Source organism: Homalodisca vitripennis, chromosome 5 (assembly GCF_021130785.1).
Source record: "Homalodisca vitripennis isolate AUS2020 chromosome 5, UT_GWSS_2.1, whole genome shotgun sequence".
NCBI lineage: Eukaryota > Metazoa > Arthropoda > Insecta > Hemiptera > Cicadellidae > Homalodisca > Homalodisca vitripennis.
Window position 1 is genome coordinate 873,503 of NC_060211.1, and position 21,743 is coordinate 895,245.

Consider the following 21,743-nt stretch of genomic DNA (forward strand, 5'->3'; position numbering starts at 1 on the left):
CAAGGCAGCACTATTCCATCTTTGTTAGTATTGACAAAGATGGTGAATTTCCTCAGGAGGAAATTGATAGGTTAGTAGAACTGCTTGGCCTCAAAGTATACATCCGTGGTGCACAAACCACCCTTGAGGCTTAAGTGCATGGAAATAGCCCGCCCCTTAGAAGAAATAGAACCTTAACGATCCTAAATATCCTATCACTCTGGAAGTAAGTGCAAAAATCCGTTTAAAACTAAGTGCAATGAGAGGCAAAAATATAAAAAAAACCACAATTGATCTCATGTTTGTAGAGCAAAAATAATGAGTTAGCTACTATAAAGAAAGCTAAACAATAAAAAAATACAATTAAAACTTACCATTTGGATGTATTTTTTAAGATGGGATTCTTGAATTGGTTCAGATGGTCTATACGTCACCACACCTTCTTTAAAAAATGGAGTATCTTCTGCTTGAGCAAGGCTCGTAGTGGAGTTAGTAAGGCTTGGCTTCATGTCCCCCCCCTTTCCTCTCTCCGACCCTTGTTGGCTGCAGGGCCATCTACCTCGGTCTTCCTCTTTTGGCATTTCATACATGTTCTGCTACAAAAAAACACATATGAGTTAAAATTCAAAACAAATTCAATTTATAAATATATTTCATGAAGAGGCAATAATCAGGGTTTAAAGTAGACATACAGTCCTGAAATGTACAATAAAATATAGATTGGAAAATATGATGTCTCTGTAAGAGGTACATAAAACTTACACGAAACACTTATTGGTTCACATACACTCACACATGGTCGGGTGGCAGAGATTACTTTGTGGTATTTCTGAACAAATTACATTCCAATTAAATTCTAACTTTTGATAATGGCTGAGCATTATGAAAGTATAACACTCAGGGAGCTGAAACATATGTCTTACATCTCTGTAGTTCTATAATATCTCATAATAAATTGAGCTACAGATTTGTGATTTTGCATAAAGTCTATTGGCTGAGCGCCTATGAAGTCTAATAATCACTAATGATAATTCTTCATTTGTCATACAGATATTTATAATCATTGACAATGTCACAATACAGCCATAGGCAAAGTGAAAACATAACTAACTTACATTTAAATTACATAATTATCTTTTAATTACAACCTTTAACCTAAAAGATTTATGTCACAAACTAAAATTAGATGTAATGGCTCTTATGTGTTTACATTTTCAGATTACAAAAATTATCTATCCAATAATGTATACATAATTAGAGGTTTATTTAAAATGAACTATTACCAGATAAATTAAGCTTTAAATAGTTATATACAAAACAATATTTACACACACATACATAATAGTAAATTTTATTTCTCATTTCAGTTTTTACAAATCACTGACAATGTCAATCATTACTTTTAAATGTAAGAAAAAAGACTTTTAAGCAATTTTACAGACAAGAAAATAAATATTGAATACAAATCTATGTTTAAAAAGTAATGCTGTTTATATATTTTTTAAACCATCCATGCTATAAAGTGGATTTTTTAAGAGCCAAGAATATAAATTATTTTTAAATTTAGTACTTTTAGTGTACAAAGTGATCATAGGTCTCAGCACATTAACTATTTTGAGAGACATAACAATGTGGCTATTTAAGGTCTTCTTACTTAGGCGGTCATATCCTATAACAGCGTCACTTTTTTTCTGGTATCACGTTGATGGCAATTGTAATTGAATTGACTCTCTTGATGAATAAAGGTATACATACTAAGATCAAATAAATTACAGTTTGAATTTGTAACTGTACATAAAGTGGTCTACAGTGATCCCATGGACCTGACTTAGTCACGACTGTAAGAACTTTATTTTGCAGAATCAAGACGTCCTGAGTTGTGTTACAGCTCTCCCGCAGAATTAAACCACATCTAAAAACAGACTGGAAATAAGCAAAATAAGCTGTCCTGACATAGGTTTCAGGTACTACATCATTCAAACATCTAATTAGATATATAACTCGAGACAATCCAGAACTTATTATAATTTTACATGGACTCCAAAATAGCTGACTGCCAGAACTTATTATAATTTTAGATGGACTCCCAAATAGCTGACTGCCAGAACTTATTATAATATTACATGGACTCCAAAATAGCTGACTGTCACAACTTATTATAATTTTACATGGACTTCGAAATAGCTGACTGCCAGGAATTATTATAATTTTACATGGACTGCAAAATAGCTGACTGTCAGAACTTATTAAAATTTTACATGGACTCCAAAATAGCTGACTGTCAGAACTTATTATAATTTTACATGGACTCCAAAATAGCTGACTGCCAGAACTTATTATAATTTTACATGGACTCCAAAATAGCTGACTGCCAGAACTTATTATAATATTACATGGACTTCAAAATAGCTGACTGCCAGGACTTATTATAATTTTACATGGACTCCCAAATAGCTGACTGCCAGAACTTATTATAATATTACATGGACTCCAAAATAGCTGACTGTCAGAACTTATTATAATTTTACATGGACTCCAAAATAGCTGACTGCCAGAACTTATTATAATTTTACATGGACTCCAAAATAGCTGACTGCCAGAACTTATTATAATTTTACATGGGCTTCAAAATAGCTGACTGCCGGGACTTATTATAATTTTACATGGACGCTCAAATAGCTGACTGCCAGAACTTATTATAATATTACATGGACTCCAAAATAGCTGACTGCCAGAACTTATTATAATTTTAGATGGACTCCAAAATAGCTGACTGCCAGGACTTATTAAAATTTTACATGGACTCCCAAATAGCTGACTGCCAGAACTTATTACTTATTATAATATTACATGGACTCCAAAATAGCTGACTGTCACAACTTATTATAATTTTACATGGACTTCGAAATAGCTGACTGCCAGGACTTATTACTTATTATAATATTACATGGACTCCAAAATAGCTGACTGTCACAACTTATTATAATTTTACATGGACTTCGAAATAGCTGACTGCCAGGACTTATTATAATTTTACATGGACTCCAAAATAGCTGACTGTCAGAACTTATTATAATATTACATGGACTCCAAAATAGCTGACTGCCAGAACTTATTACAATTTTAGATGGACTCCAAAATAGCTGACTGCCAGAACTTATTATAATTTTACATGGGCTTCAAAATAGCTGACTGCCGGGACTTATTATAATTTTACAAGTTACAATTACAAGTTACAAGTTTTACAATTAGGCTGAGCGCCTATGAAGTCTAACACTCAGGGGGCTGAAACATATGTCTTACATCTCTGTAGTTCTATAATATCTCATAATAAATTGAGCTACAGATTTGTGATTTTGCATAGTCTATTGGCTGAGCGCCCATGAAGTCTAACACTCAGGGGGCTGAAACATATGTCTTACATCTCTGTAGTTCTATAATATCTCATAATAAATTGAGCTACAGATTTGTGATTTTGCATAAAGTCTATTGGCTGAGCGCCCATGAAGTCTAACACTCAGGGGGCTGAAACATATGTCTTACATCTCTGTAGTTCTATAATATCTCATAATAAATTGAGCTACAGATTTGTGATTTTGCATAAAGTCTATTGGCTGAGCGCCCATGAAGTCTAACACTCAGGGGGCTGAAACATATAGACAATAGACAATATACTTTATTTTACATATTCTTTGAGAACAGTAAGAGAGTCATAAAAAAGGTAATTATACAAATCAAAATTTTATAAAACAATTTACAAATCTAAGCTTTGTAAATGATAGTCCAGTCACTGGTTGATGTTCAAAGCTCTCCAGTTTAAAAACTCGTCAATTGAGTAGAAAGGATGTTGGAGGAGCCATCTTTTCAGCATTTTCTTGGGGTTTTGTTCTGTCTTAATGTTGGTAGGTAGGAAGTTGAACAGCTTTACACCCATATATGAAGGCTTCTCTTCAAATAATGCTGAATGGTGTTCTGGTAGTGTAAAATCTGCTGCTCGACGAGTGTTGTAAGAATGTAAATCAATGCCTCTGGTCAAGCCATTTTCATGAGCATACATTACTGTTTCTAAGATGTACAATGAAACCACAGTGAGGATTGACAGCTCAACAAAAGATGTTCTACAACTGTCTCTAGGCTGCAGGCCTGCCAGTATCCTGATACATTTTTTCTGTAGAGTCAAGGGTCTTTGTAAGTTGGCTACACTTGATTTTCCCCAAACAGTGAGACCATATCGGAGGTGTGCTTCAAAGAGTGCATAGTATGCAGTAATTGCAACTGTGACATCACTTATCGATTTTATTCGACGAACAACATAAAGTCCAGAGCTTAGTTTGCTACAGAGGTTGTCCACATGAGGTGTCCATTTCATTCCATTGTCCATTACGATCCCCAGATACTTGGCTTCTTCCACAGTGTCAATGTTTGGCAATGGTCCAAAATCGTTCTTTCCTCTTCCAAAGATCAGTTGTTGCGTCTTGGCTTCATTGACTACCAAGTTGTTACTATGGCAATCCTGAACAGCCATGTTCGTTGCTGTGTATGAAGAGACTTCCAGCAATTCAGGATGTTTATTACCTAAAAGTAGAACCGTATCATCTGCATACATAATGGTTTTTGAAAATTCTTCCAAGTAACCCGGGAGATCGTTAGTAAAAAGAACAAATAAGACAGGCCCCAGAACTGAACCTTGGGGTACGCCACTTGGTATTAGTAAAGGGCTAGATCTTATTGAACGGGACGTTCCTCTGTCTGTGCACACCAAGTCAACCACCTGTTGCCTGTCTGTCAGATAACTTTTAAACCATCTTGCTGCTGTTCCAAAAATCCCAAATGCTTCCAGCTTCTTAAAGAGTTGGTTGTGGTCAAGACAATCGAAAGCTTTGGTGAAGTCTAATAGTACTGCAGTTGTTGTGTTGCCAGCTTCAAGTTGATCCACAATAAACTCCACCAAACTAGTAATAGCAGTTGTTGTGGATCGGCCCTTTATAAAACCATGTTGATGATTTGTAAGCATGCCATGTTCTACAACATGGTTCATGAGGCGAGAGAGTACTGCTTTTTCAAACACCTTAGAAAACGTTGAAATCAGGGAAATAGGGCGGTAATTGCTTGCCTCTGTGGTAATGCCATGTTTGAAAAGAGGTATTACTTTGGCCAATTTTAGTCTAGTTGGGAACTTTCCTTCTTCAAATGACTTATTAATAAGTTGGGTTAGTGGTCCAGCAAGTTCCTCACTGCACACCTTTATTAGCTTTGAAGACACTTCATCAATTCCAGATGATGTTTTGGTTTTAAAGGAGGAAATTACTTTTTTCACTTCTTCTACTGTGGACTTGTCTTACATCTCTGTAGTTCTATAATATCTCATAATAAATTGAGCTACAGATTTGTGATTTTGCATAAAGTCTATTGGCTGAGCGCCTGTGATGTCTAACACTCAGGGGGCTGAAACATATGTCTTACATCTCTGTAGTTCTATAATATCTCATAATAAATTGAGCTACAGATTTGTGATTTTGCATAAAGTCTATTGGCTGAGCGCCTATAAAGTCTAATAATCACTAATGATAATTCTTCATTTGTCATACAGATATTTATAATCATTGACAATGTCACAATACAGCCATAGGCAAAGTGAAAACATAACTAACTTACATTTAAATTACATAATTATCTTTTAATTACAACCTTTAACCTAAAAGATTTATGTCACAAACTAAAATTAGATGTAATGGCTCTTATGTGTTTACATTTTCAGATTACAAAAATTATCTATCCAATAATGTATACATAATTAGAGGTTTATTTAAAATGAACTATTACCAGATAAATTAAGCTTTAAATAGTTATATACAAAACAATATTTACACACACATACATAATAGTAAATTTTATTTCTCATTTCAGTTTTTACAAATCACTGACAATGTCAATCATTACTTTTAAATGTAAGAAAAAAAGACTTTTAAGCAATTTTACAGACAAGAAAATAAATATTGAATACAAATCTATGTTTAAAAAGTAATGCTGTTTATATATTTTTTAAACCATCCATGCTATAAAGTGGATTTTTTAAGAGCCAAGAATATAAATTATTTTTAAATTTAGTACTTTTAGTGTACAAAGTGATCATAGGTCTCAGCACATTAACTATTTTGAGAGACATAACAATGTGGCTATTTAAGGTCTTCTTACTTAGGCGGTCATATCCTATAACAGCGTCACTTTTTTCCTGGTATCACGTTGATGGCAATTGTAATTGAATTGACTCTCTTGATGAATAAAGGTATACATACTAAGATCAAATAAATTACAGTTTGAATTTGTAACTGTACATAAAGTGGTCTACAGTGATCCCATGGACCTGACTTAGTCACGACTGTAAGAACTTTATTTTGCAGAATCAAGACGTCCTGAGTTGTGTTACAGCTCTCCCGCAGAATTAAACCACATCTAAAAAACAGACTGGAAATAAGCAAAATAAGCTGTCCTGACATAGGTTTCAGGTACTACATCATTCAAACATCTAATTAGATATATAACTCGAGACAATCCAGAACTTATTATAATTTTACATGGACTCCAAAATAGCTGACTGCCAGAACTTATTATAATTTTAGATGGACTCCCAAATAGCTGACTGCCAGAACTTATTATAATATTACATGGACTCCAAAATAGCTGACTGTCACAACTTATTATAATTTTACATGGACTTCGAAATAGCTGACTGCCAGGAATTATTATAATTTTACATGGACTGCAAAATAGCTGACTGTCAGAACTTATTAAAATATTACATGGACTCCAAAATAGCTGACTGTCAGAACTTATTATAATTTTACATGGACTCCAAAATAGCTGACTGCCAGAACTTATTATAATTTTACATGGACTCCAAAATAGCTGACTGCCAGAACTTATTATAATTTTACATGGGCTTCAAAATAGCTGACTGCCGGGACTTATTATAATTTTACATGGACGCTCAAATAGCTGACTGCCAGAACTTATTATAATATTACATGGACTCCAAAATAGCTGACTGCCAGAACTTATTATAATTTTAGATGGACTCCAAAATAGCTGACTGCCAGGACTTATTAAAATTTTACATGGACTCCCAAATAGCTGACTGCCAGAACTTATTACTTATTATAATATTACATGGACTCCAAAATAGCTGACTGTCACAACTTATTATAATTTTACATGGACTTCGAAATAGCTGACTGCCAGGACTTATTATAATTTTACATGGACTCCAAAATAGCTGACTGTCAGAACTTATTATAATATTACATGGACTCCAAAATAGCTGACTGCCAGAACTTATTACAATTTTAGATGGACTCCAAAATAGCTGACTGCCAGAACTTATTATAATTTTACATGGACTTCAAAATAGCTGACTGCCAGGACTTATTATAATTTTACATGGACGCCCAAATAGCTGACTGCCAGAACTTATTATAATATTACATGGACTCCAAAATAGCTGACTGCCAGAACTTATTATAATTTTACATGGACTCCAAAATAGCTGACTGTCAGAACTTATTATAATTTTACATGGACTCCAAAATAGCTGACTGCCAGGACTTATTATAATTTTACATGGACTCCCAAATAGCTGACTGCCAGAACTTATTACTTATTATAATATTACATGGACTCCAAAATAGCTGACTGTCACAACTTTTTATAATTTTACATGGACTCCAAAATAGCTGACTGTCAGAACTTATTATAATTTTACATGGACTCCAAAATAGCTGACTGCCAGGACTTATTATAATTTTACATGGACTCCCAAATAGCTGACTGCCAGAACTTATTATAATATTACATGGACTCCAAAATAGCTGACTGTCACAACTTATTATAATTTTACATGGACTTCGAAATAGCTGACTGCCAGGACTTATTATAATTTTACATGGACTCCAAAATAGCTGACTGTATGAACTTATTAAAATTTTACATGGACTCCAAAATAGCTGACTGCCAGAACTTATTATAATTTTACATGGACTCCCAAATAGCTGACTGCCAGAACTTATTATAATATTACATGGACTCCAAAATAGCTGACTGTCAGAACTTATTATAATTTTACATGGACTCCAAAATAGCTGACTGTCTATAAATTCCCAAAAATTTTATAGATTCATAGTTATTGTTCATTGGAGTTAGTGGATTTTGTTTCAAATTAAATATTATCAACGGTAACAGCAGTAATACAACTACTTGAAAGTATAATATATAAACTGGAACAAGGCTATATAGTAACAATGATACTGCTGGATTTCAGCAAAGCTTTCGATTGCCTTGATCACAAAATGATCATTAAAAAGCTACAAAATCTTGGTATTAATGGAAAAGAACTTCTGTGGTTTGACAGCTACCTCAGCAACAGAAAACAACTGGTAGAGATCACATATAAAGACAACCAAATAGTAAATAAAGCAAAATCAGACGTTCTACCAATCAGTAGAGGAGTGCCCCAGGGATCGGTCCTTGACCCTGACCTATACATTCATTTGACAAACGACTTTCCAAATTACCTACAGAACCTCTGTGAAGCAGTGATGTTTGCTGATGATACCGCATTGATTGTTGCAAATAAAAATAAAGAACAACTGGAAGTAGATACTTTTATAGCCTTCAACATGGCCAGACAATACTGCTATCAAAATTATCTAGTCCTAAACAAAAGCAAAAGTTACCAACTCATTTTTACACCATATCCAAACTACCACCAAGAACTCCCAGAAATTACTACAGTCAAATCTAGTATATATTTAGGCATAATAATTGATAATAACCTTACATGGGAACCTCATCTAGAACAGCTCTGCAAGAAACTTAACACGGGCATGTTTGTTATACAAAGAATTAAACAAATAAGCAACATAAAAACAGCCATGACAGCATACTATTCATTTTTCGAACCACACCTGAGGTATGGGCTGATATTTTGGGGAGGAACTAGTGCCACACTCCTTCAAAGAGTCTTGATAATACAGAAAAGGGCTGTAAGGACACTTAAGGGCCTGAGTGTACGGGATACTTGTAGAGACGCCTTCAAGGAACTCAAAATACTGACTGTAGCATCACTCTACATCCTTGAAACTATTCTCTACACCGTGAATTCCGGCCAAGCCAAATTGGGAGACCAGCAAAACTACAACACAAGACACAGGCACAACTTCACACTTAATATACACCACCTCAGCCTCTTCGAAAAAAAGCCGTCTTACCGAGGCGCTGTCTTCTACAACTGTCTGCCTGAAGAATTGAAGAAGCTACCAGTGAGAAACATGAAGACATCACTGACGCAGTGGCTGCTGGACAGACCCTTCTACACCCTACAAGAATTTCTAAACTGGAGGACTTAGAAAAAATAACAACCTATGTCATTTGCTAAATGATTTTAATTGTATATATTAATTTATTTTATTGTATCTTGACGCAATACTGTACTCTATGTACATGTAAATAAAGATGATTTGACTTGACTTTGACTTGACTTGAATACTCAGCCTTCAGGGATGATATTAATGTTCAGATAATTCCTGCAGCTATTTCAGATCACACAGAACAACTTTGCAGTTTGAAGCGGCCATGACTAAACCAACTTCATCCACACGTCGGCACTACCATGGTGAGATTTGGGGATTCTGAAAATGCTTCTTGCTAATCAAGACTGGACACAGGTTTTTGAGACAGCCCTGACAGAAGAAGCTTATGATGTCTTTCTTTATATATTGACAGCATCCCTTAACAAAGCATGCCCTTTGCAAAAATCTCGTGAAAGACCTGCCTCTTCAGTAGAACACAAGTATGATACTGAAGCAAGAAATCTGAAAGAGCAATTTCTGCAGGCCCAGGACAGGTACCTGTTTCACGGCCTAGAAGAAGATAAGATGAGGGCAAATCACCTTAAAAAACTTATGACTTGAAACTAAAGTCTTTAAGACAACAAGCAAGTACAGACTATCTTGACAGATCTGTTAATAAAAACAAAGCTCTCTGGACACTGGTAAACAGTGAAAGGAAAAGGAAAGCCTCCAATACCTCATACTTAGACCATATCATGATTTCCATTCAAAAATTGAGGACACTACAGAAATTGCTAACAGATTTAATACAATTTTTACTTCTATGGCAGATGAAACACTAAAAATTAATCTTCTGGAAAAACCTGCAATAAGAAAAATATTTCCTCTGAATATAAGGATACCTCTAAATGTGTTACATCCTACCTCTGAAATTGAATTGAAAACAATAATATCAAAAATGAAATCCAAACCCTCTGCCGGTCTAGATGAGTACTCTTCAATGATGATTAAATACTGCATGGAGGAGTTACTTCCACCCTTACTTCACATTGTAAACCTCAGTTTGAGTGAGGGTTGTTTCCCAAGTAAGCTGAAAACTGTAAAGGTCATACCCTTGCACAAAAAAGGAAAAATGGATGACATGGGGAACTACAGACCGATATCGCTAATATCAACCTTTGCAAAAATAATAGAGAAGGTTGTTCTTGTAAGAATTTTCGAACATCTGAGGGTAAACAACATTGATTTATCAAGTCAACATGGTTTTCTTTGCAATAGATCAACCTCAACTGCTTTGGTGGATCTTGTTGAATTGATCTTAGAGAAACTCGAAGTAGGTGATAATATCATAAGCATCCATCTAGATTTGAGTAAGGCATTTGATTGTTTTAGCCACAAGCTTATTTTAGATAAACTTGGACATCTTGACTTTGAAGGAACGGTATGGAATTGGTTCAGAAGTTATCTGGAGGGTCGTGAACAACTGGTGGAATTGAAGGAATCTAGGAATGGAGCAACATCTACAGTAAGATCTACCAAACTTCCCATTACCAGAGGAGTACCCCAGGGGTCTGTCCTGGGCCTGGTGATGTTCATACTTTTCAGTTTTGACCTTCCTTATTTTACAGAACAATACTGTCGAATCGTGATGTATGATGACGACTCTGTCCTTGTGACTTCATCAAGGGTTGTGGAGGATCTTCAAGTGCAGACATACATAGCCTTCAACATGGCTCTTGACTATTGTAGCTCCAATGATCTTGCTCTAAATGAAAGCAAAAGTGTACAAATAAACTTTGGAAGCAAGAGAGATGACATTCATGCTTCTCCTAATTTACAATGTGCTAAGTCAACTAAGCATCTAGGAGTCATACTGGATACCATATTTCCTGGGCAAATCATATGACCAATTACACAGCAAGCTGAGCAGCTCACTTTTTGTCTTGAGACGGATGCTGACTATAGCCTCACCTCAGGCAGCCAAGGCTAGCTATCATGCACTCTTTGAGGGACACTTAAGGTATGGCATCGTGCTTTGGGGGGCCTCGTCACACAGCCATCTTGAGCGAGTGCTGATAATGCAGAAGCAGGCTGTGATGGTTGCTGCATGGTCTAGAAAAAAGGGAAAGCTGCAGAGACACCTTCAAGGGTAAAATATTAACTGTAGTGGGCATTTATCTATCGGAAACTATCTGCCTAGCTAATTCAAAAGGCCTTGTATGGAATGGACACTTCCATTCTTATGGTACTAGGCATGCAAATGACTTCAATCTGCTTGCTCACAGGACTAGAAGATTTGAAAAGAAGTCTACATACGCTGGTGCTAAATTTTACAATAGACTGCCTGCTGAAATCAAGACAACTGAATCAAGGAGTTTCAGAGCACATCTTCAGGATTGGCTTCTTCAGACCAAGACCTTTTTACAATATAGCAGAGTATATGGACTGGCCAAACAACTTTCCATGAAATATCTGTATTACACTACCCAATTTGTATTGTATGACACCATTTTCAATTTTGATAATTGTAAAATAAAGTCTTTCTCTTTCTCTCTTTCTCCCTCTCTGTCCCTCCCCCCTCCCTCCCTCCCTGACTGAATATATATTACTGTTCAGTAACTCTTTGTCATGAAAAATAAATGATATTACAATTTTAATTTGAACATTTATTGTTTAAAAAAAATTATATTTGAGTACTCATCAAGTGCAGTTTTTCTATCAGTTTGTACGGGTCGCAGATTTTGTAGCATTCCCACACAATCTGCATATAAAAACACAGAACTACACTAAAAAAATACACTGTAAAAACAAAATAAATAGAATAAAAATAAAAACAGTAAATAAAAAAATAAAATTTCACAAAGGTTATATTGGTTTCGGTTCAGAGTTTCTATTGATTTATCTGTTAGTGTGATGACAGTGTCATCTGCATACATTGTAGTTTGGCAATACATTGGTAGCTGGTCTGGTAGGTCATTTGTGAGGAGTAGGTCATTTGTGCTATCTGATATTCAAATTATATCAAATCAAATCTAAAAATTTAAAACTATTAATTTATATTATCAATCCAAGAATGACTGCTACATTATATATGAAATCAATTAAAAGGATGGGTGACTAACAACAGTGCAAGTGACGTATAACAGTTGTACATGTGTGTTTTATTTAAAATTATTTCTTATTGAAATAAGATTGTTTACCCAAATATTATATTTATTAATGAAACTAGTTTTTACCAAATTGGCGGCGAATAGTTACACAAATCTTACCTACATCAAGTAACTAATATATTGAGCAGCAAAATCTCGGTTTCAATCGTACTTAAGTGGACACAGCCAAGTAGTTGAAATAAAGGCTACACACAGCAATTCTATTATTACTTTGTTCAAACTAAAATTTACGTAAATTTAAAGATAAATATCCAAGGTTTCATATTATACTGTAAAAAATTCTATAGCTGCATTATATTTTTCATTATAACATTTTATACTTGGGCATTCACATTTCCGATTTCGATTATTCACATAATTTTTGAACACTAAAAAATTACCATATGTTTGCCAAAATTCCCTGTTCAGAGTTTACGTTTTACACAATTGTGAGTGTAGTTATTGAAAAGAGTGTATTCTTGGCTTTCAGAAACATCGTTACAATAGCCTGTAAGCATATAAATGTTTATACACTAGTAGTTTGAAAGGGTTACGTTTTGCAAAATCCCAAAATGCCTAATGCATCAAAAATTACTTCATTAAAGTTTATAATTTTTTAAACTTTATTGTTACCTGGAAGTTTTAAAAATCATAATCACCGACTCAGCTATTAGATAAGAATTACGCATTGTCTGATTGCCAAAGTGATTTCTCTGATAGTTGTTATTACACCATTGTCAATACTAGTGTATTGTTTGCTACTTATTATTGTATCTATTCGATTAAAAAGAAATTTACTAGTGTGTATAAATGAACGTTTGTGTATTGTTTTATAACTTAGTGAAGTGAAAATGTAGAAGTTTGTGTAAGGTTTGAGTGAATTGATTAAATTTTTGTGGAACTGCATATGTTCCACCTATTTTCATTTAAGTTTAATATTTTATTTTTGAGTAAATAATTTATCGTACATTTCACAATGAGTGTTAATTTGAACAGTAGTGGCATTAGGAACTTACTGGGTATTGTATCAGAAGACAATGTTAGTTTAGTAGGTATGAATGAAGAATTATCTGACAGATGAACCATTGCCTAGTGAAATAATTGTGACTTTGAAAATAATAGAGATAAAAATACATTGTTGTACATTTTTGTAAACTTATACTCGTATACATGTACTTTCTATAGGTTTAATCATTTTTGAATGCAAATAAAATTGTTACCTAAAAAAGGTTAGGCCTTTATTTCACAATTTTTACTTTTGTAAAAATAAAAAACATGTTACCATAAAAAAGATATTATATAACAAACATCTATACATGTATTTTTTCCTCAACACATATCTACATTTTAATAAAAAAAATAGTTCATCAAACCATCATAACTACATAACAAATAGCGCATTTTTTTCAGATTTTGTAGTTTTTATAAATCTATTATAAAGTATAAACTCTTTTTATTAAATTTTTTAAAATTTTTAGTTAGATATATAACAAAACTTTTGTATATTTTGGATTTAATTAAATACATTTTTCATTAGCTATAAGGGTGCTATACATTGAAGAAAAACATTTTTTATACTACTTTTTATGTTATTCAATTTATTTTTAAAAGTAAAATTCAAACAATTCAATATTTAATTCTTTTGTTGTAAACTAAATTTATTTTTAAAAATACTGATATTTAAAAAATGTTTGTATCTTGAAAAATAGATGAGCAGTGATTAACTTAACCCTTACAAAATCACAAAAAGTGCCGCCATTTTGGAAAAATGATGGTCAGTTCCAGGGTTAACAGAAGACCACAAAATGCCAATTAAAAAAGGAAGTCGATGGAAGACAGTAAAATTATATGTTGTTGATATCACAGGTGGCAGATTTCTACAGAAATGATATTGAAAGACTTGTGACACGGCATAAGTGTTTTAATTTATACAGTTTATTGTTATGTAGCTTAGAAATGTATCTTTCCAATGTATATAGTAAAACTGGGTATTTTAAGTCTGTTAATTTTTTAAATTTTAAAACGTCTGTTACTCTACATTACCTGCATTGGATTGCTGATTATATTGAGTGCTTCCCTCCATTGGGTTTCCATCACAGTGTGCAAACGTTGGGCAATGTCGGCACGTCTGTTCGTCTCATCCTCTAGTTTACTTTGTACAGCACTTCTCAATCTCTCACTTTCTATCAATTTCATTTTCCACTTATTTACTTCTTCTTTCCGAGACTCTTCTACCATCTGTATGTCCTTCCTGTATCTAAACACAAACAGAGAAGTTTTTTAGGGCACATCAAGATGTCACCTGATACTGAAATTGATATGCCCGAGTTTGTACATCAATAACCTATTACAAACAATACACAATAAATATAATTACAAAACACTGGTAACAGGATATTTTCTGACACTTAGTATCAGTGATACTACAATTCAGTAACACAGGCAGATTACGATTTGCATCACTGAATTACAGGAAAAGTCCAAGAAAGGCCTGTTGCCTTCACAGTCCTTCAAATTGTCACAAAGTTTATACAAAACACTGACCTACATTAGACTAGACTAAAATATGTGATCAGAATTAAATTCTACAGATGAGAAGTGTCTGATACATTCTTTTTACCTACAGTTAGTATAATGTAGCTTAAGGAGGAATTTCATACAGACAGTCTGTTATTTCAGGATGCTCAGCATTCTCAACCACAACCACAAAATCATATATCCATGTACCACCTCAATATACTGTGAGTCTAAATCAGATAAATTACTATATTAAATCTAAAACTTTTAGTTTCCAAGTAAATAAAACCATTTTTAAAACAGTGAAAATATTTTACTTTGATTTGTCGTAACTTTAATATCATCACTGTTAGTTTATTGTTTATTGCTAAACATTTTAAGTTATATACCGGTACAACTTTACACATTGGAAAAAAATAAAAATGAAATGGGTTTAGGCTACTTGAGTAATAACGTTTAAACTTAAAAACTTACTTTTCCTTCAGTTGTTTACACTGTTCAGAGGCTTTCTCTATCCACTGTTGTTCTTTCAGCTGTAATTCAGCTTTTAGAGCTGTCTCAGCCGCCTCTAGCTGGTTCTGAAACTCCTGTAACTTTTCTTTCACCACAGTTTCCAGCTGACCCTGGTAGAACGCTCTCAGCTCAGTGCGTGCCACCTCCACCCGTTCACTGCTCATCCGCACTTCCTCTTTTGCTGCTTTCTGTGGTTGCAATTAAAATTTGAGAGTGATCAGTATGTAACTGTATAGAATGCATCAATTTTCTAAGAACAACTTGGAGATAGTCATAATTAAACTCAATAAGCTACATAACAGCACATTGCATGATAAAACTACATAATAAAGATTATATATTAGCAAAGTCACATAAATGTAATGACTAAAATTAAATTAAAACAATTTACAAATCTTAGTATTGTAAATACTTAACATATATTTTTAACAAATAATATAACAAAATTGCTTTTGCCATATGCTACACAATGGGTAGAGGATATTTTGTTGATGGCTTTAAATAGAAAACATTATTTTTAGCCCCTGGTTCTTTTAGTATAACTGTGATAGCTTTAACAACTAAATCTTTATATTTTATTTTTAACACTCAAGTCTAAACAATTTAAAAACAGATAACAGTATTTACAAATCATATAAACTAATTATTGCAAACGTTTTATTTTATGACATCTTTCAATAACAAGGTTAGCTTTTATCGGAAACTTTATGTAAAACAGTAAACTGAATGACACTATGTAAATAACATAAAAATTTAATTTTATATTCCTAGTATTCATAATAGCAAAACAAAATTATGAATTGGTCCATTCTCTAGATTATAACAAGTCTTTTGTGTTTAGTTGATTTTTGTAGTATGGTTGGTATGTATTCGAATATCAAATTATAGTTTTTGCTATACTAATTTTTAAGAATTTTACTCTTCATTAAGATATAACGTTTAGTACTAATACAGTCATTAACATAAAACAACTTTTTTTCTCTATTAAATAATAAACAGTAGTAATATTTTCTCAATTTTGAATAATTTTAGTTTCTATGTATTTCTTGCTGCAGTCAAACAAGTGTATTTGATATATCCCTAATTTATTATTGATGTATTTTGTATCTTCAGAATTTATAGCTTCGTTTTTCACCTATTTTGGTTATGTATGAAATAATAATGGTTTTACATAGTATATTTTTTGAAAAACTTAATTCTGCAGAACTAATCTAACTTTTAATAAGTCAAAAGTAATGTTTTCAAAAAATATTTAACAATCCAACAAATAACAAAATAGGGACAAAATCAACAAATACAAAATTAAACAAAAACAATAAAAACAAACCAAATAATTCATGCTACCTCATCTCATCATTATAGTCCAAAATTAACAGGTTAATGAATAATCTTAGAAATCGAAATAAATCACTAAAAGTGTTGTTCTCGAGAACTGAACCAATTTGGTTAGTTAAAAAAATAAATAATATTTATTTGTCATAAGAACTGTTATGAGTCATTAACAAAGTCGAGATATACAGTCAGTTGAGACTAAGTCAAATACGTTCTTAAGACTATACAAGAATTAAAAATGAAATTAAACATACTTTAAAACATAACAGTTAAAATAGATTTTAAAAACTTAGATTACTATATACTATTTTAATATAAACTAAAGTAAAGAGTGATGCGTTTTCAGTTTTGAAATGTAATCAGAATATGGCCTACAGTTGCTAAAAATGAATGTTAGACCATTGAAAAACTCATCCAGTGAATAAAACGGCATATCAAGAAGCCAGTTGGAAAATTTAGTTTTAAAAGTATTTATAGAGTATTTAGCTATTAAGGTTATTAACTTATTGTAGATTTTAACTGATATGACAATAGACAATAGACAATTTCTTTATTTACATATTCATAGAGAATAGTACATGCATCATAAAACAAAAGTTGTGGTTAGTAAAATTTATACAATGGAAATAGTTTTTGTGTCATAGTTATATAATGCAAAGTTGATACAAAGTTTGATGTCCAGAGGGAGCTCTTGTCTTCCGCTGCACTGAGTCAGGTGCTCAAGAATTCGGACTCTGAATAGTAGGGCCTTTCTTGCAGCCATTTTGTTAGTTGGTTCGCGAAACACTGAGGTGGCTGGTTTCTTAGATGATCGGGCAGGTGGTTGAAAAACAGCGCTCCTTGGTATGAGGGTTTCTTCTCAGAGAGGCTTAAGCGGTGTAAGGGCAGGGTGAAGTTTGTGGCATTTCTTGTGTTATATGGATGTAGTTCCTGATGTCTTAACTGCTGTGAAGTGACTGCATGCAGAATGGTTTCCCGGATGTAGAGTGAGATTGTTGTGAGAATTTTTAGTTGTTTAAAAGATTCCCGGCAACTTTCCTGGTGATGTAGTCCTGCTGGGAATCTAATTGCTCTTTTTTGTAGAGTAAGAATCTTTCCCATGTTGGACGCTGTTGTTCCTCCCCATGATACTATTCCGTATCTTAGGTGCGTTTCGAAAAGAGCAAAGTAGGCAACTTTGGCTACCTCCATGCTACATACTTGTTTAATTCTGCGAATTACATAGATACTTGAGGAGAGTTTCTTACTTAGTTGGTCTACGTGGGGCTTCCATGACAATTTCGAGTCAATTGTGATGTCTAGATATTTGGTCACATTGCTTACTTCCAGGTCCAGGAGAGGTGCTAGGTTTGTAATTTTGTTTTTTGTGTTGAAAACTATTTGTACGGTTTTATTTTCATTTAATACTAGGTCATTATTTGTGCAGTATTGTTTAGTTTGGTTGAAGCATGCAGTCGTGTTCATTGACTTTATTAGAGATGGTAAGCACAGTGTCATCTGCATACATTATAGTAGAACAGGCATCATCCAGGCAGTTTGGCATATCATTCGTGAGGAGGAGGAAGAGCAATGACTAAAGTTTAACTAAAAACTCTATAAAAATCAATTAAAGCATCATATTATTTTTTCCTGGTGTTATATTCTTGTAATTTATGTTTGATAAGATGACAATTTCTTTTTTTTTTACAAGATACAAGATCGTTTATTTTCCATTAAGTAATACAGTGATTACAGTGATTACAATAGGCATCGTCAGTTACATTTTGTTATTATCTACAAACATGATTGTTCAATATCATAAATAAACATATAGATACATACAAAAATAAATAGCACATATAACACAGACATTATAAAATATTACATAAAATAAATTAACAGTTATTATGAAGTTTGTAAAATTGATCCTGCTAAAGCGTTCGTGTCACATGTCATGTACTCCTCAATATTATAAAATGGATTTTCTGCCAACCAACCCTTGAGTAATAATTTAAATTTATTTAGTTCAAGATACCAACATTCCTTTGGCAGTTTATTAAAAAGTGCAATGTTCATGCAATAATGGCTGACCTGGGCTTTCTTGAGCCTTACAAATGGTAATTCTAGCTTATACTTAGATCTTGTATTATAATTGTGTACGTCCTGTCTTAGCTGGTAATTATCAATATTTTCCCTAACATTGACTAGAGCGGAGAAAATATATATGTTTATAACAGTCATTATTTTATATTCTTTAAAAATAGGACGACAGTGTTCTCTACTACCAGTATTTTTGATAACCCTTAGTGCTATTTTTTGCCATATCAAAACACTCTGAACCCCACAGCTGTTCCCCCATAGATTTATACCATATGATAATATAGAATGAAAAAAGCATAATATGACATAATTAACATTTTTTTACTAACACAGAGACTTAATTTACGTAACAAATATATAACTCTAGATAACTTAACACATAATTGACTAGTATGATTATCCCAGCTTAGTTTGCTATCCAGGTGAATTCCTAAAAGTTTAACAGAACTCTTTGTGCTGTTGTTGTCCAAAGAGAAAAATATTTCTTCGGTTTTACCAGCATTTACAGTCAACATATTTTTTTTTAACCATTCAAGCGCTATTTGTAAAGATTGATTTTGCAATGTAACTAAGTCATTAAGGTGTTTGCTTGAATTGAATAAAGTTGTGTCGTCCGCGTATAAAACTGATGCACAGGGCATACTATTGGCAAAATCATTAATGGCTATAATAAACAAAAAAGGACCAAGTACCGATCCTTGTGGTACACCAACTTGCACATTTTTGTAATCTGAGAAATCGGAACCCTGAATCACAATTTGACTTCTGTTTGTTAAATATGATGATAACAAGAAAAGTTCTTTACCCCTAACTCCGTAGCTGTGTAATTTTTTAACAAGAAGCTTGTGTAGTATACTATCAAATGCTTTTGACAAGTCAATTAGAGTAGCAGAGCATGGATCTCTGTTTTCAAAACTTATGAGGACCTTTTCAACAATTGATTGAACTGCTTTTGATGTGTCTTTTCCTGGTAAAAATCCAAACTGTTCTTCACACAAAAGCCTTTCTTGAATATTGGTGTAATCCTCACTACCTTAAGTTTGCTAGGAAAAATCCCTTGATCCAAAATCATATTAAATATATATACTAAAGGTTCAGCTATTGTGTCTATTATTTCCTTAAATATCTTATTAGAAAACCCATAGAAATCTTCACTTTGTGATGAGCTAAATTTAGATACACACAACAAGACATCCTTGACAGTGATGGGTTTCCAAGTAAAGTACTTTCTTTCAAAGAATCTACAAGAGATAAAACTGTTTACATTTTGAATAGCTAAATCAAAGTTATCATTTGGATGTAGGTTATTCATTTGGCTAACACAATTTACAAAATAATTATTAAAAGTATCAGAATCAATAGTAGTCTTTTGATATTCCTTGTTACAGTTTGATTCAGACTTAATAACATTCCAAGCAGCTTTACACTTATTTTTGGATGATAGAATGTAATTTTCAAAAGCAATTTGTTTGGCCCGTCTTATTTCAGCCTTGTATTGCTTTCTGATTGTAATGTATGCAGTTTTGTGAACATTTTCATCAGTAAGATCTTTGTGATTTTTATATCTATCATAAAATACCATAACAGAATCCCTGTATGATTTAAGTTGAGGTGTAAACCACTTATTTTTTATTTTATTTTTACTTTTGGACTCATTTACCTTTACATTTTTTACAGGGCAACATTCATCATAATTAACACTTAATATGCTCAAAAAATAAGTCAAAGCTTCGTTTACATTAGCATACCCATACAAGTAATTCCAACTAAAGTTATTTAAATTTTCTTTAAGATAAGATACAGCCTGGGAGTCTAAAGATCTAACCTGTTTAGTGATTACGTTAGCTCTACTTTTGAGATTGTCAAGGCTACTAAAGTTTGCTAAAACACCAAAATGGTCTGACATACAAGCATCTACAACTTTGCTCTGCACTTCGTCATTGCTTATGTTAGTTATTATATTATCAATGCAAGCTTGGCCTCTAGTCGCTTCCATGTTGACACAATACATATTATATGATCGTAATAAGTTAAGAAAAGATTTTGTTGTTTGGCCATTTTTAAAAACATTAATATTAAAATCCCCTGTTAAAATAAAATTAGATGAGTATTTTTTGCTTAAATACTCCAGAAAAATATCAAGACATTGAAAAAAAATTTCTACATTAGACTGTGGTGTCCTATAAATTGAAATAATTACAGTGTTTAACTTTGTTATGTAGGCAGCTGAGACTTCAAATATGCTATTTATAGAAAATTTACTGACATTTATGACTGAAAACTCCAGGTGAGACTTGATAAAAATAGATGAACCCCCATTCCTAAGCGGTGGTTGCCTGCAGTAAACTCCAGCAAGACTGAAACCCTCTGGAATGTACAGAGGAATTTCTTCTGAGCATAGCCAGTGCTCATTTATTGTAACAACATTGCAGTCAATATAATTCAAAAATAACTCTAACATATCTAATTTGTTTCTAATGGATTGAATATTGATATGAAATACCTTGAAACCATTAAGACCTAGGTTGTTTCTATTATTAACTAAGGGTGAGGATCTGCAGGTGGTGGTTCTGAGTTTCCCAGATCAGCAGGAGTAGGCAGCCTGGGTTCCAGTTCCTCATAGTCATCACATCCAGGTGGTATTGGTTGTTGATCAGTCACCATTGATGCTACCAGTCCCTGTTCAGGGCTTTTCTTGGTAGACTTCTCTGCTAATCGTTGTATTGCTTCAGATATCTTTCTTGCCAGCCACATTTTACCCCTGTAGTTGTAGTGTAAGCCCTGCTGAGTGTGTAAGTGTCTTTCAGCCTCACTTGCCTGTACTAAGGTG

General features: G+C 33.1%; 1 protein-coding gene across 4 annotated transcripts in view; it reads right to left on the bottom strand.

Annotated features, from left to right (window-relative positions):
- The window catches only part of LOC124361714 (centrobin-like), a 127,882-nt gene that overhangs the window by 11,119 nt on the left and 95,020 nt on the right, over positions 1-21,743 (bottom strand). For 3 of the 4 annotated variants that reach the window (XM_046815638.1, XM_046815637.1, XM_046815635.1), the window contains exons 6-8: positions 15,464-15,690; positions 14,516-14,729; positions 354-575 (exon numbers count right to left, since the gene is read on the bottom strand). In XM_046815638.1, the coding sequence (XP_046671594.1) occupies positions 354-575; positions 14,516-14,729; positions 15,464-15,690 (663 nt within the window). The remainder of the gene's footprint in view (positions 1-353; positions 576-14,515; positions 14,730-15,463; positions 15,691-21,743) is intronic. The other variant, XM_046815636.1, reaches the window with a different exon arrangement.